A 24,372-nucleotide genomic window follows, 5' to 3' on the forward strand; every position below is an offset into this window, starting at 1 on the left:
TGGTGTTTGAGGTGGTGATCTTGGCCACTCTGCTGTTCATATGAACTTCCACTTAAACCTATTCAAGTCCCAGGTGTACACTAATAGTAATTATTGCCATGGCTTGTGTGTGTGTGTGATGGGCTAGACTAAGCCTAGCTGGCTTTATCTGTCTGACAAATGACATCTTAATGGGGCACATATAGAAAGGGGCATCAGCGCCTCTCGTTTAGTGTCTGATGGCAAGGTGAATTATTTTCGTTTGGCAAAAATTACACTACATATAGAAATATTGTTATTAGGTTACTTTGAAAGATGCCAGACGAGATTCATATAAAAAAAACTTTTTTTTAGATGTACAAATGTAAAAGGTGTAATAAATATATATATATATATATATATTTTAGATACCACAAACATTGCAACCAGTGATTTACTGCCGCTCCTTTGGTCATTGTGTGCCAACATGAATGGTTAAGCCTGGCATTCAGGGCCATCATTTGAATGACGGTCAAAGTGCAAAGTCTATGAACAGAGTTGTTTATAAGTTGTTTGGCATGAACCAAAGTTACCATGTCGGAGTACTGAGCTAACTCATCAGTGTTGGTGAAGGTCTTCTATTTGGTGTTAAATTAGCAAACTGATTTGAATTGGCTCTAGTTTGACTTTACCTTAAGACTTTGCCCATCATTCAATGAGGACTATCAGCATTTGAAGTGCTGTAGCCTTTCATAAAGCTCAGCTGAGGTTAAGAACTATTTTCTATACAGTTGTGCTCATAAGTTTACACACCCTGTATATGCACATAATAAAGTTGTCTAAAAAGAGGAATAAAAATAATCTTTTGGAAATTGATCTTAATGCCTTAATTAAAACAATTAGCAGAAAATTCAAAATTCTTTGTGAATGAATAATGTATCTTAAATAAATAAATGCTCTTCCTTAAAATACAGGGGCCTATTATTTTCTAAAAGACAAAAAAAAATCCATATTGTGCTTCCATCTTTTTTATTCAAATGTGAATATTTTTCTGGTTTGCTATCATCGGCCTGAATATATTTGGGAGGTACAACAAATGTGAATGCGTCATGTTGGGTTTTGGGCAATGCCAATCACAATTTTCTGACATTACAGACCAAACAATTAATCAAGGAAGCAATCAACAGTGAAAGTCATCGATCGTTGCTAGTGCTAAGCCACCCACCTCTCACTGACCCACACTACCAACGTCCAGTGTAATTATGTGTGAAAATTTGGAGGAAGTTGTGGACAACTGACAAAAGCCAGAATAGCCACTCTATTCAAAAGCCTTGGTGGAAAGGTTGCTGTGCTGTGCCATGCAAGAAGAATAGGCTTCAGGCTGAGTTGTGCCAAATGCTTTCTAATGAGGAGACACAGCACTCACAAAATTCTCCATAGAAATGCATGGGGTTAGATTGTAACGCCAATATGGCAGTTGTTTACACATATCCCGCCCCTTCCATGGCAAAAGTCGACATGTGAATACATTGTGCCAATCATGTGGTGTGTTGTGAATACATCGTGCCGATCATGTGTTGTGATCTTGCTGCTGGACAAGGTTGGTGTGGTGAAGCCTTGCGCATGTGCATTTCTGCCAAAATAGGTGCCTGATAAGTCGCCAAGAAGCATTACAATATGGCCGCCGAGTGGAGGGACTTGCTTAAAAGGACTTTGGTTGTGTCAGCACCCTATATGAAAAAAAAGTGCTCCAGGTTCGATTTGTTTCTGAACATCTTGTCCTCCGAAACTGAATGTCTGTATTCAGTTACATTGGACAAGTTACAAGTTGTGTAATATTGTTCTGGAACTTGCTCATTCCAAACTCATCAGTATGTTCATACATTTTTCATTGTAGCCTATATGTCAGTAGGCCTATATGTATACATACTCTGACAACAAGTAGGCTAGATCATTTGGTAATGTTGTTAAATACCCCGTCTAATCAGATATCAATATTATTTCCTCCAGGTGTTAATGATTAGGCAATTGAAATCAGACACTTTAATTTTTCAGTGCGTTGAAAAGCCCTCCAGAACAGCACTAGCTTAATGACCCAGACTGATTTGGTTTGTTAACACAACACAGAGGTATCAAGAGGCAGAGGCTACATATAAACACTATCCATTCCCTCAGATAACCCGGTTTATCCCTCAGTAAATGGTCTTCATTGTGCACATTACAGCTTTAATGAAATCACACTTTCCTCATTCATGTCCCCGTATTGTTGTAATGATGGAAATAAAAAACAATCGATTACACATATAATTTGAAAGAAAGAAAAAGGACCAGACGCTCGAGTGGATAACAGGTCATGGTCTATACAAAGCTCCAAGGACATGCTTCCAAGAGTGTGTTTACATGTTGTGTTTTCGTAGGAAAATAGGGTCCCTTTTGTCCGAGTTGATTTGGCTTTATTGTGCATATTCTGCTCATTCTGCGCCAGCCTTAAGAACACATCAAACCAACCAAGGGAAGTCTTCCTCCCTTTTGGTTTCTGGTTCAGTTTTTTAGTGTTAGTGTTTTAGACAGTGCAGAGAAAAGTTCAGTTTTCTTGCAGGTCAGCCATGTTTTATTCTTGTGGAGAATATGAGCCTGGTGTACAGGCGTTCATTTTCATTGGGGAGGAGGAAGACAGGAGGGGAGTTGAATTATCTCCAGCTAATTTCACCAGCACAGCGTCCAGAAGGGTAGATAGATAGATAGATACTTTATTGATCCCCAGGGGAAATTCAAGGTCTCAGCAGCAGCATACATGTAACATGGGTGATTGAAATGGAATGGAAGGAACTCTTGCAAACCCACATCACAGGCCAGCAGGAACTCTTGCAAACCCACATCACAGGCCAGCAGGAACTCTTGCAAATCCACATGACAGGCCAGCGGGAACTCTTGCAAACCCACATCACTGGTCAGCAGGAACTCTTGCAAACCCACATTAGGCCAGCAGGAACTCTTGCAAACCCACATCACTGGTCAGCAGGAACTCTTTCTGAAGAACGCAGAAGAGGCGTGAGCGCTCAACCGCACCTGATTTCAGCCGTAGCCCGGTCCACTCTGCATCTGTGAGCAGCCAAAGTCAGAGAAGTGGCAGGGACGTCCAGCAGAGAGGGCAGGGAGAAGGGTCAGGGACGTCCAGCAGAGAGGGCAGGGAGAAGGGTCAGGGATGTCCAGCAGAGAGGGCAGGGAGAAGGGTCAGGGACGTCCAGCAGAGAGGGCAGGGAGAAGGGGCAAGGACGTCCAGCAGAGAGGGCTAGCTGTTGAGGGCTAGCAGTGGCCTTGGCTCTGGTCTATGTTTCTAATTCCCACTCAGATAGTGGCTGGCTAGCCATCCTACCTCTGGCCAAAATGCATAGATGCCTGAATAGATTACTGCAATGAGACCCCAATGTGAAGTGACTGTGCCTCAGCCATTGTCAGTGTGATGGCCGTTGCGGAGTCAGTGCTGCATCAGTATCTACTGCCGCTTCCCATCGATGAGTGTTTCTCCACCATCCCAAAGGTCCGCTCCCTCACATGACCTACCTGACCAGAGAACTATCTGCGAAAAGGACAAGACTCACCCGTGTGGATCTACATAGAATCAACTTTTGGCCTCAGGGCTGGTCCCAGGGGAAGGGGAGGAGGCGGGGTGTGGAGGCCCTGGCTGGTCTGGGCTTCTCTGGACTCTGGAGTGCATGGGCATGCAACATGGGAGTGGAGGGGGAATGTCTTTGTTACAGAAGCTAACAGGCTCACTGTTAGCCCATGGCAATAATCATACTCCATTAGGCAAGTGAGGTTGTGGTGGCAGTTGAGGGGGGTCCATTAGAGGTGACCTCTGACCCCTTGGCTGTTAATGTGCTTCTGTATCATCATAATGTGTCATCCTTATCCAGAGACACCATGCCATCTCAGTCAGTTACAGTGGAAACCCACACAGAAGGGACGCTGGTTCCTGTAGTTCCTGTGCGGCAGGTGCGCTGGTTCCTGTAGTTCTTGGCCCAGTGTGCTGCGAGTCTCCTCCACCTCTCCGGTTTGCCCTTCAACTGTCCCTCCTTCTCCTCTCCCCTCCTCTCCTCTCCTCTTCCATTTCCTTGCTCGTTCCCTCGTTCTTCACTTCCTTCCTGCCCGGGTGGAAAGAGTGCGCTGTGTCTCATACGGACGTGGACTGTTTGATGCTGTGGAAACTCAGCCGCGTGGGCGAGGTCGGGATGGACATCGCCCTGGCGCCCCGCGTGCGGATGGAATGTTTGTCCTGCCATCGGTGCCACCGCTTCCTGGCCACGGAGCGCACCTGAGGAAATGAACACATGAGCGATCAATGAATGAATGAATCAATCAATCATGCAAGGAATACATTAACAACTTGACCTACTGATCAGTTCAGATGCATGCGATACATGTGACTCATTCATACAATTGATCAGACCTCTATATAGCCTAGAAATCTAGACACACCCAAATTACAATGTAATTTGCTGCCGCTGTAATTTGCTGCCTGGGCTAGTCTAGCAACTCTCTGTTGGCTTGCAAGCTGGAAAAATTAAACTTCGATAGGGCCAATCACAGGGACATTCCAGAATTAGAGGACATTTTGGCATTTACACTTCTTAAATAATTATTTTCTATTTTAACATTTTATGTTAAATATAGGTCATAAACTACTAAATTATATGATTTGTCAAGCTCAGGCATCAACGGTGCTTTTTCCACCTCAAATGTTTTATTTGCTGTGTACATGTAGTATATTTTTTAAATATTTTTCAGTAAATCCTTTTTCATTCAATAAAGGAAGTCATTTTACACTGAATAGTCATATGATTTCAGGTAAGATTGTTAATATATATTATATATGTTAATTAGACTAACTATCACAGGCTTAATTATCTTCCATTTGAACAGTGACATACCGTTTTTTTAATAATTCCAGTATCTATTCTCAAATATGCTCAGATACATTGTGCATATAATCATATAAGCTGTTCTAAGGACTATTGATGTAATTTTTTGTGTGATAGCAAAATTACTTACCATTATTTATCCTTATTTTAATAAAAATGTTTTTGTAACAGGGTTGCAAATTGAGTCATAACATCATAAATCTGTAGAAATCCATTAGAAATTCTAATATTAGGCCTATCTATTGCAAATAATCACAAATATCTAACCAAAATGTGTTTATTTTCAGCTGTAATTGAATCTCAACATGTATTGTAGCACACTATGCTGCAATGACGCTGTACTAACAGAAGAAAATCTGGCAATTTATTTAAAATATGTAAATAATGTTTAATTATACAAATAAATTCATTTTTATAATTTAACTCAGCATATTTAATCATAAATATATCATAGTTAACAAAAAATACCCTGATAACTATGATAATAACCATGTTACTTTAATTAGAGTAACAGGGTTGCGAGTAACAGGGTTGCAAATTAATGCTAATATAGCATCTACCTTATGAACAGAAGCTAGCTGTAAAATGTAGCTATTTTACCAAGGTCAAGGACCAATGTGGTTATACAAATACAGAAAATAAAAATTGAAATTATTCAACATTAATCTTAAAACATGAGTAACAGGGTTGCATGGTTAAGCTTTACGTACTCAATTATCCCAGAAAAGTTTGAAAATATATTAAAATTGGAAGAGGACACTCACCTTTTGTCTACCCATGTTTTTTGAAAATGATTGGATGATGTCATTTCTTGTTTGTAATATGACATAATATTTTAACCCTTTATCAGCCAGGCAAAAATGGTATTGGTAACAGGGTTGCGTGCACATTCGGGGACATAACTTCATGGCACAATAAATAGTATTCAAAATATGTTATAATCAAAGAAATTCTTTTTTACAGATACAATAGATGCGTATCCACAAAATACTGCAAAAGATAATATATTAAAGACTTATTTTAGCTGTTCAATTTGGTTTAAAAGTTGGTCATCAGGAGCCGGGGACAGGATAAAAAACCCATTTTAAGGGGTGTTCCAGAACTAATCATGTAAAGAAACCACTTTTCCCCAGCAGATTATTATGTTTTGCTTTATGACAGTTTCACTTGCAGGTTATGTAAACATTTTTGTTATTTTGGACTTGAGTATTTGAAATATCAGGGGGGGACACCAAATGTCCTCTAATTCTGGAATGTCCCCACATCGTGTAGAGACGTTAGGTGGGCTTAACATAGTGATTCATGGCAGAGTTGCAACGGTTCGGCTTGAATTCTCTGCTACTTGAAAACAAAGAAGATGGATGTTGCTGTTGGCGTACAGCGCGACACGAGTTAAGTTAGCAAAAGTTTAAACTAGCCAACTAGCTCCGCTGGTGGGAAAACACATGGGACTCATGAGTTGTGGTGCTGAAATTTGAAAGAAAACCGATTATCCCGCCCCTCGGACTGAGCACTGCCAACGGCAAGTGCCCAGAACCAGGCTTGGAATTTCAACATTCTGGGAGCAAGGCCACTTGGCCTTCAGTTGGGCATATTTGGTGGAGGGCACAAAGGCCACATGTCACATGTCTTACTAAGGCCAATGTTAACTATACAGTAGTAGGCTATAAAAATGATCAAAGTTGTATTTAGCCTATTCACTGCAGTAGACCTGCATCACTGTGTGAAACATTACAAAAACATGAAACATGACACATTACATATAACTGTAAATCATCTGATCATCTAATATTTACAGATATCTAGGCTATATTTAACATTTATTTGATATTTGGCCTGTTATGAAATCATGTATTGAACAATTTAAGCACAGCTCAGCTTTAATAAAGTCAAATAGCCTAGATGCATGCTTAGCATTTTGTGATCATTAAGGCTACTTTCACAAACTCTTAGTGAGCTGTCCTCTGATTTACCGATATCTAAGCGACATTTGTAATATTTATTTTGTATTTGGCCCCTTATGAAATAATGTGGAACAATTTAAACACAGTATAAAACTTAAAGCCCAAATTTGGAGACATCCATGTATGTTGAAATTTACTGCAAATTCAAAACGGGATTACTCTGGAACTGTACAGGGGACTGCTTTACACCTTTGTGTTCGGTAAGGTCTGCTGTTTATTCTGATATATGGTTTGTCATGTGTTAAACGAGGGGTTCGTGAAGTATTCCGCCGAGATGAATGGGTAGGGAGATGGACGCAAATTTTGATTAAATTGAATGATATTATTTACTTTTCTCGCGAACCGTTCACCACAGCAATTAGCGGCTGACATCGTTTAAAAGCTGAGAAAAAGCTCTTTCGTGTGATACTTGTGATGTCTGTGTGATGAGTAGGCTACTTCGCGAGTAGTTCAACTGAGAAGAATGGGTGAATTTGGACGCACTTTCTTTCTTGCACTAACTTTCTCCACTGCGTAATTTGCGCTGTGAATGCTAAGATTGTTTTGACAGGCCATAGGCTAAATATATATCGCTATTAGTAGGACGCAAAGCAGAATATTGAAAGAAGGGGGCACCAAGGCCCCCCGTGGCCTGTAAACCTCTGATTTTCAAAGGGGCGTCACAGCCAACGCAAGGGGCTACGACGGCCATGGCCGTCGTGGCCGCCGTGAAATTCCTACCCTGCCCAGAACCCTATATTTTAATGTGGGTCTGGCTCGTCAGGCTAACCTGTATAACAATTAAGCTGAAATGATATGCCAGCACACAGAACAACACACTGACACCATCAGGTAGCGCATGCAGTCACACACGGCTGTGCTACCTACCTCACTGTTTAGGAAACAGTAGAACACAGACACAAAGAATCCCTGAAATGAAAAAGTAAAGTATTAAATAACAGACTTCTACCTTACACACAGCACACCACTAACATAAATACAAAGCTGCACATATCTGCTTGACTCTTGTCTAGTTGTCGCCCCCTTTCTGCAGGTTTAATGTACTGCAAGTCTCTGGGCCTCAGCTAAGGCCCTCTCACCTGGAAGGACTCAAGGAAGGAGTTGAAGTAGATGAAGACAATCTGGGAGATCTCATCCTCTCCTGGGTTCACAAAGAACAGCATGTAGGTGATCCCCAGCAGAGGCAAGAGGACCAGGGTGGCCTTCACTGCCTTCCTACACGAGAGAGAGAGAGAGAGAGAGAGAGGTGGTAAGCTGGTCCCCATGGTCTTAGGAAGGCTATGTTAGACTATGTCAGCTGAGGATGCACTGATCATAAAGGACGCTCCTGTCTGACAACAGAGGTTCTTTATATAAGAGGTTCTTATAATTTACTCACATACTCATACGCCTTAGAAAAGGATTCTTTCTAGAATCTTACAGGATTACCCTATGTGGCTTTTACAGTGTGTGTGTGTGTAAGAACATACTCTGTGGGTTTCTCTTCTGCAATAATGTGATGTGATGTGTGTGTTGCTGATCGGGGGGGTATTCCATCAACCTCGCTAATAAAGGCGGCGCTTAACAGAAATAGCCTGGCTTGAACTAGCGTGGACTTTCACTTGGGGCTGAAGCCGTTCCATTAACTCAAGTTAGCGGCATCTTGGCCTCGTTTATTCAAGCGAGGTTTAGTTCAGCTTCATCTCTGCTCGTGCACGAGGTAGAAAAGTAGATCAAAACAGTAGATTGACGAAAAGACGATATGTGTCGTAAAATTAAGACAATGCTAGACGATTTCTGTTCGATAGGCAAGCGCCATCTACAGGATTTTCATCGAAAGTCATCAAATTTAACATCGAGAGAAAAAAAATAGATGGCCTACAAAAATTGGAGAATAATGAAAGCATACATTTAAAACAGCAATGCTAATGGTTTGAAATCAATTGCGAGTTTTATAGGCTTCACTCTTCACTAAACCTCGCTTGAATAAACGAGGCCAAGATGCCGCTAACTTGAGTTAATGGAACGGCTTCAGCCCCAAGTGAAAGTCTATGCTAGTTCAAGCCAGGCTATTTCTGTTAAGCGCCGCCTTCATTAGCAAGGTTGATAGAATACCCCCCAGATTTGGCCTTTAGCGAGGTTGATGGAATACCCCTCTGGATTGGCATTAGTGAAACAAGTTGAGCTAGGATGACCAGACAACGCTACGTCAAACCTGGCTTTATCACTTATCTTGGATGTCTTAATTCTGCCTTTGTGAAATGCCCCTCAGGTTAGTTCTGTGGCATAAATTCCCATGGTTACCAAGCTGGGATTCACGTTAACCTCATTAATGGAACAGAATTATCACTAAAATTAGCGAGACTTATCGAAATAAGACAGGTTTGGCCTTTAGCGAGGTTGATGGAATACCCCCCAGGTGACTGGAACAAGTATTTGATTAGCTGACAGCGTTGTTGGCATCTGTGGTGATCTAAAATGCTTTGGGTGTCTTGAAAAGCGCTATAATCACAATGTGTTGTTGTTGTTGTTTGGGTGTCTTGAAAAGCGCTATATAATCACAATGTGTTGTTGTTGTTGTTTGGGTGTCTTGAAAAGTGCTATATAATCACAATGTGTTGTTGTAGTTGTTGTTGTTGCTGTACCTGTACTGGATGGTCTCAGAGGTGGTTGAGGCTCTGAGTTTGGTCATTAGAATTCTGACTATGTTGAAGAGGAAGACAAAGTTGATCTGAAAAAGAGCAGCCCACATTCACAAGCTTAGATAAGGTGTAGCTTTTTGAACATTCTAAGTTCAGCAACAATTGAAGGTTCTAAAATTCTATGTTGAATTCAATGAACCCAGATATTCTTTAGAACGTTCATTTCCCAACATTCCCAACAACACACGGTACTCCTTGTGTGATTTGTAGGATTGTTACCGAACGTTCTGTAGGCCAAAATCAAAACACTGGTGAATGTTCTCAAGACAGACGCGAGCCTCTTCTGGGTTGCCAGATGTAATAGCTAACGTTAGTTGACCTGCAGCTGCTTTAACGTTTCTCCAACCATGACCCAGCTACACATTACGGAAACAGTAAAAACAAAAAATACCTCTCTAACCAACGTAACATATTTAGCTGAAGTTAGTGATGCAGATGAAGTTTAGCCTAGGCTACCTGTTCTGGAGAAATATGGCCAGCTCCGCGTCAGACTTGATATTCTTCGTTTGACGAAGACGTCACCATATCAGGAAGCTCCTCGATGTCCACTTAATTTGTTTCTTGTTTTAATTTTGGAAATTTGCCTGCCTCTCGTAGGCGTTCATGACTACAACTGACAGCTGTTGACAGTTGGCCTTTGCTAATTTGGCAACCCAAATAGGAGGACGCGCTAGCCCATTATTAATACGCTATTCTAGAATTAATCGTTCAAAACATAAACAAAAATTCCAAGAGATTCCACCCTGTAACTCATTTTTTTTCATTTTTACGGGTTAGAGTAATGTTGTCAAATAAGCCATTACTTCAGTTCATCGTGTTTCCTTACTCTCTGACAACATATGGTGATCATTTTTGGAATGGTTACAGTTTATTTTCCATTATTTCCTACATACTGGACCATTTTTTGAAAGGCTGTAGTAGTTCAGGTGAAATAAGTCTGAGGGCTCTGATTTGCAAAGAGTAAATTTAGACAATGAGCACAGCGTGAATTAAAGCTACGCTGGCCTGCCCATACGTGTGCCTAAGATCTTGCTATGAAATGACCAAAATGATTCTGCCAAGTTAACAAATTCGCTTTAGTTCATTTCGGCTCATTGCCTGACTTATTCAACCTCGGGCCCTGAGACTTTAGAATATTACATTACATTACATTTAGCAGACACTTCTTGACCAAAGTGACTTACATATGTCAGCTATATTACAAGGGATCACATTGTACCTGGAGCAACTTGGGGTTAAGTGCCTTGCTCAAGGGCACAACGGTGGAAGCCGGGAATTGAACTGACAACTTTCAGCCTACTGCACGCTACAGCCCAGCTCCTTAACCACCACACTACCACCGCACAGAATAGAGATTGTGTTGAAGTTTCTCACCACAAGCACCAGAATCATGGGCCCCTGGTAGATGTAGTCTGTGTACACCCCCGCTCTCTTCCCAAACCAGCACCTGCCGGGAACACACACACAGACACACAGCAGTGAATCATGGGAAGGGATGTCTGAGGTAAACCCCAAGTGCACCATATCAGGAAATCTGCTGTTTTTAAGGCTGTCCAGTTATCAGAAACAGTCCAGTTCACTGGAAATTTCCACAGTGAGATGTGGCTCAGTGAGTCAGGCGGCTAAGCATTTCACTAAATAAATATTATACTTTGTATAATTGAATGTGACAAATATGATTTGATTTGGGTATCAACTGTTCTCTTTGTTCCCTGACTACTAAGTAACCACATCACATCCCTTTAATCCTTGTAAAATACCTCCATGTTTAATAAATACCCAACTAATCAAAAATCAATGCCGCAAAGCCTTTAAAAAGACAGAATAAACACAGACCAAAGAGATAGGCCTACATTATGCACCACTTAAAGAGAAACTATGCAGTTTTGGCTATTTCTTCGCTGTTTTCTCGTTTTTTCTTCGCTGTTTTAGGTCAGTCTACCGTTTCCTCTTTCCCTGTTCCTCCGACAACATTTTACTTGCTTTCTACTTCTTTTCGCTGGCTCTGCCATGACAAATGTCTGAGAAACTCCATCGCTACCTTGTTCTAGCCGGTTCCTAGCGTGTATGTGTGTAGTGCAGTAAAGCAATTTGTTACATCGCGAGGCTGCGAAACAACGTTCTGTCTCTGAGGCTGTTGGCCCGCTGGCCCAAAGGGTGTTTTTTCCGCTTACAGGCGCTAGGGGGACCATTCAGGGGGGCATTCAGGGCCACCATTCAACCCCAAAAAAGTCATATAACCATTCCAATGACTTTGTGAATGTAAATTAAGCTAAAAAAAACTGCATAGTTCCCCTTTAACTGACTCACTAGCAAAACAGTGACAGCTGAACTAGCAGAGAGAGAATATTTTGAAGTGCAACTTTGTTGTGGACGGTATAACCACCTTGGCCTCTAAGTGTGTAGGCCTACTGTGCTGCTTTGTTGTGGATGTTCTAACTCCTCAGTCTCTAAGTGTGTACGGTGTCTGGAGTATTGATATCAGTGTCCAAACTCCGACAGAGGTGAGACCTGGCTCACACTTATCACAGGCAGGCAGCGCCAACTCAAGACTTATGTTGGTCTGTCTTTGTGTGTGTGCAAGAAGAGAGTGTGTGTGTGTGTGTGTGTGTGTGTGTGTGTGTGTTTGGATAGGAGGTTGTAGTAGGTGTGGGGAAAGACAAATGATGTCATATTTCTTAAAATCTCATTAGGTTCATATTGAGCAGTCTCCCATTCTGAGGGGGATCAATGCTTTCTGACCCTAGGGTAAGGGGTTTTTGTAAATGACCAATAAGGAACTCCATCCATCTCGATAATAGAATACAACTGACTTGAGATCTTATTGATCATATAACCTCAGGCAGACAAAAGTATGCAGGGACCCATTTCAGCTAAATACAAACAAATAAACAAAATAAATAAACATACTTCTCATTGTCGTAATACAATTTGCCAACAGCCCAGGCAACGATGATTGGAAGTGGAATACCTGCAAAAAATAAAAATAAAATAAATTCTCTCCTTAATTTACTCCTCAAAACATACAACATGATTTATTTGTTGCATTCTAACACATTAAAACACTTGTGTCTGACTACTACTTGATACAATAGCTACAATGTAATACATGAATACATTTATGTAGCAGTATTAACATGTAATTACATATAGCCTAACCCTAACATATAATCTGTCATTTATACTAATCGTTGCATTTCCATATAGCCTAACCCTAACATACAATCTGTCATTTATACTAATCGTTGCATTTCAATCTGACAGTTGAACTCCAGGCTATGCTGGGGGATTACATTAATTGGGGGCTCCACTTCACATCTAGAATATAATAATATAATAATATAATACGGGCACTGGGACATGTTATAATGAATAACTACTGTCAGTGACTGCATGAGTGCTTCAGGACAACTCCCCCATGCTTGGCGAACAAAGAGTGCCTGCAAAGCTCAGTCCCAAGGGAACGAATACCCGTGGTGATTTACGGTACACAGAGATTCTGACGCTGATCTGTGAGGCGAGTGGTGATGAGGGTGATGATTGTGATGAGAGAAATATTGTTTCCTCTCAGAAAAACGCCAGAGAACAAAAAGCTGCACTGAGGACGGAGAATGCGCTCTGCGATCTCCAGCTGTGACAGCGCAAGCTGCAGATGACTCCGAGTGTTCCCTGGGACCCGGCGCTGGCCTCCTGCTCGCGGCACAGAACATTCTTCTGGGTAGGACGCTTGCACTTTTGAGTCTCTGAGGTGCGTGGAATTCAGCATTCAGAACCAACCCAAACAGAGACCCAGTGTGACGCCCACACAAAAACACAGCCCCGTCCAGAGTGGCTGGATCAGATGGAGGCCAGAAATACTCCCCATAGGGAAATAGATCACACCGGACCACAATGTCGGTCCTGTACATAAATTTCCAACTAATGAGACAACCAGAAAACCAACCAAGCCCAAATCAAATATGCACATGTTCTTCATACAGTATCATGTGTCTTTTTTTTTGTCCCTGAGGCAAATACAAATTCACAACTACATTCTTGTGTTCTCCCTACATTCTATTTTATTTGATTCCATCAGCACTATTCTATTCTATTCTATTCTATTCTATTCTGTTCTGTTCTATTCTGTTCTATTCTATTCTGTTCTATTCTGTGGTGTTCTAGATCCATTGGGATGTTACAGTGCAGCAGTGCTCACCCCAGCCGATGCAGATGAACATCCACTTCCTGAGTTTGTCCGTGGAGTAGGTGAGTACGATGGCAGTGTGCAGGTAGCAGCCTTCCCCAAACATCCAGAAGAAGTTGGTCACGTGGAAGTAGTTATACACAGCTGTGACCACACGACACCACAGCTGCAAGAGACACAAGAGAGGTCAAAAACAAAACGGTGGCCATTGAAGGTAGTGCTTTTTGCTGATGTCTGTCATGAAGATTATTCTTAGATTATAGATCTACCATAAAATGTTACTTAAGTAAACTAGCTTTATGGATCTACAGCACCTGCACTACCAATCCATTTGGATTTTGTTTTTGTCCATCAAAGCAACAGCAAATCAATCCAAACACAGTGCAGACATCATTCATCTGTTTGATCTACTGCCCTCTGGGAAGAGGTTGTTCACCAACAGCTTCATACACCAAGCTGTAAGGATGCTGAACTCTCTCCCTCCTCTCCCCTCCACCCTCAGCTACATAACATCCTGGACATTGGACCCACAATGGCCGCCTGCACTACTCCACTTGCACACTTGAACACTTGCACACTTGTACACTTTTACAACTTGGTGTTGTTGTCCTGAAAACACAACACTTCTGCTGCTCTTACAAACTTGCAACCACTATGCCACTTTTTTATTACTCAGGTCAAACAGAACTACCCAAGCCTCTTATTGGCCTGACTTTGCACTAGTTTTTTTTATTGACTGTCTATGCACAATTTCAACAAAATTTTGCTGCTCTTATTTTTCATTATTATATGTGCCCTCTTATTTATTTACTTGAATGTTATGTTTGTCTGTGGACTTAAAATTGGTAAAATATGTCTTGTCTTCACCGTGGGATAGTGAGAAACGTAATTTCGATCTCTTTGTATGTCTGGAACATGTGAAGAAATTGACAATAAAGCTGACTTTGACTTTGACTTTGACTTTGATTCATATTGTTAATGACTATTGTAGAAGGAAATTCTAAAATGATCAAATCATTCAAAAAGGCTAACTGATTATTTGAAGCGCTTTTGCAATTACTGAATGATAGCATAGCTAAAGAAATGCTGCACTGATTAAAGAAGCAATGCACCTGGCCTTTAGATGGTTTGAGTATCTGGAGCATCAGATGGTGGTTTCAATTCGATAGACCAATTTCACAGTGTCCAGGTGTCCGGCCTCATTGATGTTAATGATACCTTATTTGGCAGGGTAAAATGCTTTCCTGTTTCTGTCTTTCCTGTGGACTTTTCTTTTGCTGTCTATGGGACAGTGCTCTTCCACAGGAAGTTGATTTACACAGCGACCCCATCTTGTGAAATGGGCTAATTAAAGGTGGTGATGGTATTATGGTGTATTGTGGTGGTAGTAAAATGAGGAATTCCAAAGGAATCTTGAAGAAAGGAGGCTATCACTCCAGTTTGCAATGCCAAGCCACACCTTGTGGATGGTTGATTGGCTTGAGCGAAGTCAACTCTCTCCAAAAAGAGGACAATGACCCCAAGAACAGCAGGCAAGGTAGGGAAGAAGCAGTCCGCTGGTACTCTGCTTACAACGGAGTAGCATGGAAATGTCTAAGTGACCTCAAACTATTGAACAGCACTGTATGGTTCTCACGGTGTGTTATTACATTAAACACAGCTGGGACCACGTGACCCCACAGCTGCAGAGGAGAGGAACGTTTAAATGAAACAAATCATTCTCTGTGGAGGCAGTGCTGAATTTATATCACAAAACAACAACTGCATGTCAGATTGTGACTTATCTGTTGTTTTGTGCCTTATGGCGCCTGGGCCAGCTGGTCCATCTACTTGTGAACGACTTAAATAAACTAGTTTTAAACATCCGTGGTGCCCATGGCTCAGCTCTGCTTACTACAGTGGATGACTGCTGCAGCATCCGGCAAGAGCTACCAGCATGGCTTAGCTTAGCTTGGTTTAGCTTAGCTTAGCTGCAGCTTTAAGGCCCTTTCACACCCAGTCTTAATTTTCTGACAAAATATTCACACAAAATCACACGACACCTGGGTCATTCCACGTCAATTCAACAAGGGCCCACACACTTAGGTCTCAAAAAATCTTTGTATATTCCCACAAGGTGTTTAGGTGCTCTGAAAATGATAACCAAAATGATTTTTCAGACTTGTGAAGTCTGCTGTTCAGACCCTGAAGGGATTTATTTTCTGTTCATTGCTTTTTGTGAGAGTGTTTCTACTTATCTCAGTAAGGAAAATAAATCAAGAGCCTATGTTGAGTACAAATATGTCTTCTGAAGGCTTAAACAGAGCCCAGCCAAAAACTCCAATAAAATTTGTATCAACTTTGAGGGACAGCTATGACCATGCAGGATTATCTAGACCAAACGTGACAATTTTGCTACATACTATTCCTATTTATGTACCACCAAGCAAAATTTGAGCCTCCTACATGGTTTAGTTCTTGCGCTGTGGGCTTGTGAACTTTGACAAAAAAAAGAGGCTGGACAAAATCGACACCCCCCTCCCCCTGTAAAACTGGCTGTATCTTGGAGAGTATTGATCTTATATAAGAGTAATTTTACAGTGTGTATCCTGGGTAACATAGGTACACCTGGTAATTTTTTCAGAATTTTTTGAGACCTAAGTGCTTGGGCCCTGGTTGAACTGACGTGGAATGACCCACCTGTTCTCAGTTAGTTTTTACACCCCCGAGGACGAAATTCGTTCAGTCTCAAATTTAGTTTTCATCGCAATAAATGTCGTCCTCAGTGTGTAAAGACTAGGCCTATAAGAACACGTATTTATTTACCACAGTGATTTTGTGTAATAAAATTTGTCTGAAAATTCTGACTTGGTGTAAAAGGGCCTTTGGGCTGGTGATAGGCTACACTTGCTTTCTGACCAAGCATTAGTGATGTTACCCGTGAACCCCCTGCTTCGAAGCGTGTATCGAAGACATGAACCAATTTGGAGTGAAGCTTTGTATCGGAGCTTGATTCGTTTTGTGATAATCACGTGATCAGTGACGTCCGAAGCTTCGTTTTACATACACCCACGCGACTGCTTCAAATTTAATTCAAAGCATTAAAGTTCGCGACCACGGGGGCGCCGTTGTGGGTTGTTGAAGAAGGAGAGCCAACAGACTCAATAGTGCTGCTGACACGAAAGCTTAGAGCCCGGGCTTTTAGCTCAATTATCAGCATGCTCGACTCCCGTTCTAATGTGCGTCTGTTTCGCGGGTTCGAGTCCAGGCGTGTGCAGTCCTGAATCGCAGTTTTAACACAACCCAGATTACAATTGGTCTAGGCTACGTACTCAATATAATCACAGAAATGTGTGTGCTATGTGCATGCCCATTCTTTATTCATCTCCCTCCTAAATTGATGTATTTGTTTACGAATACAAGAAATGTTCACAGCCAAAATACTACCTTTATTGTTTTTGTAGAGAAAGCAATTACATTTGTATTTATGCAGGGTACAAAATAGGCTTAGTTAGGCCTATTTATGACATTATTTATTTATCCATTAATTCATGCTCAACATTTATTCATCTTCGACTCAAAGACATTTATGGCTAATGTCTGAAACACTTTGTGACACAATGCTATCCTTAACTTTCACCAGCAGAGGTCCTCATAGAGTTCTGAAGCTTCGAGTACTGAACCTTTTTTCGATACAATTGGATTGAAAGCTTCACTGGTTCAGAAAGCTTCAGTTCGCCATCACTACCAAGCATTCTCGTATATTCGGGTAGGCCTACGCGACTGGCTGCGTTGTGAACGGATTCGTACCTCTGGCACTACATGTGCTACTTGAGGACTCCACTAGAGGGCAGACCATAGTGTTCAGACTCAGAATCATAAATAAAGCTATAAATAAGGCATGCTCATGCACAGTCATGCACTGTGCCTATGCTACCACTCCTAGTGTGCAGAGTGGATATTGCATCTCGCAGACACTTTGTATTAATTTCTGACACCTCATTTACACACAGCTGTGTATGTTTGCAAAAATGCCGTTACTAAGATTAATTTCTATGGGAGCCTCAGGTTGCTTTCACACTGAGTCCGTTTTACTGGACCGTACCCAAGTGCAATTATTCCCCCCAGCCCTGCCCCAGCTGGTCATTGAACGCTAGAGGGCATATTGCGAATTTCAGATAGATTTACGGACAGCCAAATAGAAACTAGGCATTAGGACAAGCCCAACTGGCACACCAAACAGATATGCATTGGAGCCGTTAAAACAGGTACACCGCCAGCTTTAGTAGCTACTCGCTGGGCTTAGTGGCTACCCTTAGCGGCTACTAGCTGGTAGGGGTGTGAATCTCTCATGTAAAAGACGATACGATTCGCATCTAGATACATGGTTACGATTCGATACAAGAAAAGATACATGTTTATAAAAAACGATTCAGTACGATTCGATGCGATGCGATTCGATGCAATTCGATACAATTCAAGAATGGAAAGCATTCTGAAAGATTTTTTATAATTTGCTCAAGGTGCACATTCATTTTATATTATCAATTATCATGGTCATGGTTGTCAATTAGGCAACAAAATGTGTGAATATGATTATATAAACTGAGGTTTGTTTCATATACTGTATTGAAATGAAAAAAGAATAGTCTACATTTCAGTCAAACACAGCAGCCAAATACAACATAAAAATACAATTTTATAGACTTTACAGATTTTATAGAGTTCTATCTGATTGTTTTCATGGAGCTGTAGCCTTGTTGAGGTAAGACAATACCGAAATAAAATAAAACAGTGCTTAAGACACTCTTGGCCTTTACTCATATAGGCCTAGCCTACCCTACAAGAATAAAATAGGCAGAAACCTACAATGCCACAAGTCTGAGTGAATATGAACAAAATCATTGGCTAATAATTTATGCATTGTTTTAGCAGCAAGGGCCAAATTATTATTTAACATTAAGGAAATCCCTTCATCAAAGGTAATGCTACTCTACAGACTATCGTTGCTGTTTAGGAATTAAACTATAAGTGCTTAATTTCGCACTGGATTTCAAAAAACAAAAAGCCTAATCGAAAGTGCAAGTTGTCACATGCTTAAGTTGCAATAGATGTATGGGTAATTAGGTCATTTGACAACTTTGGGCAATGAATGTAACCAAAAATGAACTGCATTACCCACAATTCCGTGCCGCGATAGTTTCAAAACCGAAGTGGGATGAACGCCCTGCTTGGAACGTAAATGAGTCTGAGCGAGCAGAAAAGGTTGTGCACCGATTCATAACAAGTAAATCGATATAACGACCAGTTCATTTAAGTTTTTTTCCGATACGGGCTTCACGAACGATGTAGCCAGATTCTTACATCGCTAAAAAACGGATACCGATACGTATCGGTTAATCTTTACACCCCTACTAGCTGGGCTTAGTGGCTACCCTTAGCGGCTACTAGCTGGGCTTAGTGGCTACTCGCTGGGCTTATTGGATAGCCTTAGCAGCTACTAGCTGGGCTTATTGGATAGCCTTAGCGGCTACTCGCTAGGTTTATTGGATAGCCTTAGCGGCTACTAGCTGAGCTTATTGGTTAGCCTTAACGGCTACTCACTGGGCTTATTGGATAGCCTTAGCGGCTACTAGCTGGGCTAATTAGATAGCCTTAGCGGCTACTAGCTGGGCTTATTGGATAGCCTTAGCGGCTACTAGCTGGGCTTGACTCACCACATTGCTCTCATGGACCTCGGTGTTCATGGTGAGCTGGACGATGAACCAGGTGGCGTTCCTGAGGATGAATGCTGAGATTAGGTTCCAATGGATGATGTTCCTTAAACAACGGATACTCCTGAGAGAGAGAGAGAGAGGGAGACCATGGAGACCATGATGTTAGTAAAATAAGAGTAGGCCTAAGGGTAGAAGAGAAAACAGACCCAGACTGTTCATGAGTTAGGCTACTGGCCACGTTTTGAGTTGTTTTGTGTTGTGGTTTGAGTTATAGTTTTCCCGCCTGCCAATAATAGCCATAGTTGAAATGTTAACAGTGGAATGGGATTATTTAACATACTGTTAACGTCACCTTGGCGCAGCATCAGTGCACATAACCCACTCAGTGAAACCCCCAATACGACTCTTCTACACAAAACGCCATAAATGCCAAAGCCCTCTCCCGGACGCACTCACGCACAGGAAATATGAAACTGCGCCGGGTACTTGCTGAGGGCCCATTAACATCTACAGTAACCACCTCAGTTCATCGGTAAAGGCCTCCATTGGCACGGAAACAAAAGGGCGGCTGTTGTCGTGGTGAGTGAGTAGGATGCAGGTAGCCTTGTAAACACCCCTAATTATTATGGGATGACTTTTAGTTTCCAGACTCTGGAGCCAGCACATAGACTAATCTCAGAGAGAAGAGAGGGAGAGAGAGAGAGGGGGCGGGGGGGCGGGAGAGAGAGAGAGGGTCAGAGGAAGAAAATAAAAGTGAATAAGCTAGTGAAAAAACAGCACCTTTAATTGGCTGTTGTACAGATTTTACCTGCTAAAATGCTTGTTTAAGAAAGACCAGGACACATAGAAATAATAGATACTGTAGAATGGCATAGCAAGTAACACAAACCAAGAAGTAAAACTGACACAAGAGATAAAATAAATGAAAGCATGACAGCCATCTGGGAAGCTGATTGGCTAAAGAAGTGGGTCATTAATCCTCATGTCTTTGTCTGTGTCCGCTTATTTGGACAGCTGTAATCTGTGAGGGTGTAAACACCCGCGGCGTGATCAGACAACTCCAAACGAGAGCACGATCGCTGCCAGTGCAGCGTACCTAGCTGCCCCAGAGGCACACAGGGGGACCATAGTTGGCGTAACACAAATACACATATCATGGTTAAACCAAAGATTGTGAAGGCGGAGCAAGATATTTCATCAGGAGCCACTTCCGGGAACCCAGATCGCACGAGGGGGGGGTCATAATCCCCCTTTATGCAGAGCAAAGGCAGCGACTGCTCCATTGAAGTCTATGGGCATAGCTCAGAATTTTACCACATATGTTAAAGGAGAATTCTGGTGTGATATTGACCTAAAGTGTGTTGAAACATGATACCAGGACAATGTATGTCTATAGTTCATCTCGGCTTTTCCCCTGCACTCCAAAAAATCTGGTTGGTAGCATCGGCTAACTAGCCAGATTTTGGAGTGCAGGGGACAAGCCGAGATGGGCTATGAGACATAATGCTCACTCTCGGTATCATGTTTCAACACACTTTAGGTCAATATCACACTGGAATTCTCCTTTAAGGTCTTGGTTCTATAGAGTTAGGAATGTGAATTTCGGGCACGTTTTCATGATCCTCAAACCCTTCTGAACATTTCAGGTACATTTTTAGCATTTTTGAGCCTTTTATATCAGGTGTCGCCCGGTTATTTATGCCGTTGCTGTTGGCGGTTGCAACGTACGCTCATCAATACGTCATCGACACGCCTCTTTATGCAGACAGGATAGCCCGTAGACATGAACTACGACGAAGTATCTTGCGCCCATAGACATGAACTACGACGAAGTATCTTGCTCCTCCTTAACAATCTTTGGTTAAACGGTCCCAGTGGGGGGACCGTATTCAACATCGCACACACAGTTTCTGCTTAAGGTAGTCCAGGGGGCATCTATATTCAGCATAATATGCATACAAACACACACACACACACACACACACACACATTTAAACGCACACACACACACACATCTCCTTGCTTAAGCTCTTCCCAGGGGGTTTCTGCATTTGGTGCTGGCTCTGCTTTCTATCCACAACATTCTAGCCTCAAGTTTCCAAAACTCTTCCTCTCTCTTTCTCTCTCTCTATCCATTCCTCCCTCTTTCTCTGACCATCTCTTCACCTCCCTCTGCCCCTGTTCTTATCACTCTCATACACCCATATCTCTTTTCATTTTAGTCCCTCTCCATCTCAAGGTTCCTGTTTCCTACTCGTCACTGCTTTTCTGTCTGTCTCTCTTTTTCAATTCACTCTGTCTCTCCATCTCAAGGTTCCTGTCTCCTTCTCTTCACTGCTTTTCTGTCTGTCTCTTTTTCAATTCACTCTTTCTCATCAGTTTTCTCCATCTCTATCTTTTCCTTTTTTCCTCCCTCTCTCCATCTCTCCTCCTCTATTTTCTCTTTAGTGCTATGACTCCAGATGTCACATAAGGCTGTCCCAGTGCATCTCACCCTCTCTCTCTCCATCTCTCACCCTCTCTCTCTCCATCTCTCACTCTCTCTCCATCTCTCTTTTTCTTTCTTTCTCAGCCTGCTTCTCTCCATCTCTCTGTCTCCCTCTCTGTCTGTGTCTCTCTCTCTCTCTCTCTCTCTCTCTGTGTGGATGTCCACTCAGCTCCAAGGCCGTCCCAGTACAGCAGTAACAAGCTCATTACCCCTCCTGCTGTGCACCCTGCTTGGTCGGTGTGTGTGTGTGTGTGTGTGTGTGTGTGTGTGTGTGTGTGTGTGTGTGCGCGCATGTGTGTGTGTGTGTGTGTGTGTGTGTGTGCACATGTATTTTAAGTGAGTGTATGTATGTGCATAAATGTAAGCAACATGCATGTGTTTGTGTGTGTGTGTGTGTGTGTGTGTGTGTGTGTGTGTGCCTGCATTTAGGTGAGTGTGCAAATGTGCGTCTATGTGTTTGTTTCCAACTCCCCCCTAAAATCCGTGGGTATTAAGCTGCTTGGTATGTGCTCTCAGTTGTTTACTGAAGGGGCCAATCCTATTACTATGTGACATGGAAGCGAAGTGTGAATGAAAATAAATTACATGTGCTGGCAAGTCTTTCCCTTTCCCTCTATGATTACAAAGTTAATATTTCACATTCAGCTAGAGGAGAGCTTTATTCATGTACGATTCTTAGAAGTGAGTTATAATTGAGTTTTTTTTTTAGAAAAGCTGTAGTATAGATATATATATTCTCTGAAACATATTCACACAGACACACACACACACACACAAAGACACAGAGAGAAAGAGAGACAGAGAGAGAGAGACTCAAATGGATGTACAATTTTAGAGACAAAATTATAGACACAAATGCTGTCCTGTCATCTTTACATGATTGACCAATTCCATATTAAGATGCTCACAGCCCCAGCCCTGCTAAGGAGCACATCTCTCTCACACCATGGTCCCTATTCTCTCTCTCTCTTCTACCCCTCTCTCTCTTTCTCTCTCTTTTTCTTCTCCTCTGTCCTTCATCCCCCTCTCTCTGACACACACAGATCCATCCACATATACTTTAATCTTCCATCTTTGTCCTCTTACCTTAAGCACAGGAAGAGGGCAAAGGCCAGGAGCAGAGCCATCAGGGAGAGGCAGTGGCCCAGGTAGTTTATAATCACCGCTATCCGGTAGTGCAGCTTACTCTTCCTCTGTAGGGCAAAATGCGCACACACACACACACACACACACACACACATTCACATGCTGGTTATACAAATTTGACTCTTCTAGCACCAACTGTTAAAGGCCCCCTAAAGAGTTTTTTTTACATTAAAATAGCGTGTCCAAAATGACCCCAACTGTAGCCAGTTTTAAATCTAGACTTTAAGGAGAAATTCGGCTAATTTTAACACAGAGTTCAGTTGGATCATGTTCACGGAATGCTGTCGGTCAGAAAAAAGGTGAAAGAGATCGGTGCTGTCTGACGTGAGTTAACCGGCTAGTGGCTAAAGCTGACGTGAGTTAACTGGCTAGTGGCTAAAGCTGCCAAAGTGCTTACAAGCTACCTTATGGGGGCGTGTTCTAAACTGTACCTTTGCAGAGGCGGACAGAGTACACAGCTTCATTACTTGAGTAGAAGTACAGATACCCTTTGCTAAATTTTACTCAAGTACAAGTAAAAGTACAACAGTCAGATGTCTACTTAAGTAAAAGTACTGAAGCACTTGTTTTTAAAAGTACTTGAGTATCAAGAGTACAAGAGTAGCCCACATTTTCTAAATATTGAATTACTACTGCCACAGTGCTTACATTTATGTACAGAATCGTCTTTTTCATCTTTTTACCATGTTGCCAGGGATGGGCAGTATTTCTAATACATGTATCTAAAATACGTATTTCAAATACAAAATACTATTTTGTAATTGAAACACCTGAAGAGAAAACTGTCATTAACTTGTTCAGAAAATTGAAATAGTCTGGCGAGATGGGGCTACAGGTTGGCACATTCCCAGGATGGACCTGCTGTGTCTTCATCCATTGTTTCGTCCATGGTTTCGTCTCTTATCTAAATCTGACCATGGAGTTGACTTTGGCGGAAAGCTGAAGGTGATTGCTGATAGGCTGTCCCAATCAGTGGCGCCTGCACAATCCAATCACATTTTGAGAGGGAAACAACAAATTGAGGGTTTCCGAGATTTTTTTTTTTTTCTTTTTTTTTTTAGAAGTAGTAACGGGTAGTCACGGTTATGGATAGAAATGTAGTGGAGTAAAGAGTACAATATTTGCCTCTCAAATGTACTTGAGTGAAGTCATGAGTACACCCCAAAAATGATACTCGAGTAAAGTACAGATCCTTCAGAATTGTACTCAAGTACTGTAAATGTAAATGTACTCGGCTCTGTACCTTCGTACCTCTGTACCTTCGTGCCTCCGTGCCTCCTAACAGACTCAAAATGTCATGACAAGAGCTGTGGAACATGAACAGGCCCCTTACA

General features: G+C 41.9%; 1 protein-coding gene across 1 annotated transcript in view; it reads right to left on the reverse strand.

Moving 5' to 3' along the window:
* Window positions 1–3,791: 3,791 nt before the first annotated feature.
* The window catches only part of crhr1 (corticotropin releasing hormone receptor 1), a 54,981-nt gene continuing 34,400 nt past the window's right edge, over window positions 3,792–24,372 (reverse strand). Inside the window, exons 6-14 of the mRNA XM_048245279.1 lie at window positions 22,979–23,085; window positions 19,405–19,525; window positions 13,721–13,874; window positions 12,436–12,496; window positions 10,900–10,972; window positions 9,469–9,554; window positions 7,924–8,059; window positions 7,712–7,753; window positions 3,792–4,273 (exon numbers count right to left, since the gene is read on the reverse strand). Coding sequence (XP_048101236.1) covers window positions 4,133–4,273; window positions 7,712–7,753; window positions 7,924–8,059; window positions 9,469–9,554; window positions 10,900–10,972; window positions 12,436–12,496; window positions 13,721–13,874; window positions 19,405–19,525; window positions 22,979–23,085 — 921 coding nt within the window. The 3' untranslated portion in view covers window positions 3,792–4,132. The remainder of the gene's footprint in view (window positions 4,274–7,711; window positions 7,754–7,923; window positions 8,060–9,468; window positions 9,555–10,899; window positions 10,973–12,435; window positions 12,497–13,720; window positions 13,875–19,404; window positions 19,526–22,978; window positions 23,086–24,372) is intronic.

Source organism: Alosa alosa, chromosome 6 (assembly GCF_017589495.1).
Source record: "Alosa alosa isolate M-15738 ecotype Scorff River chromosome 6, AALO_Geno_1.1, whole genome shotgun sequence".
NCBI classification, from domain to species: domain Eukaryota; kingdom Metazoa; phylum Chordata; class Actinopteri; order Clupeiformes; family Clupeidae; genus Alosa; species Alosa alosa.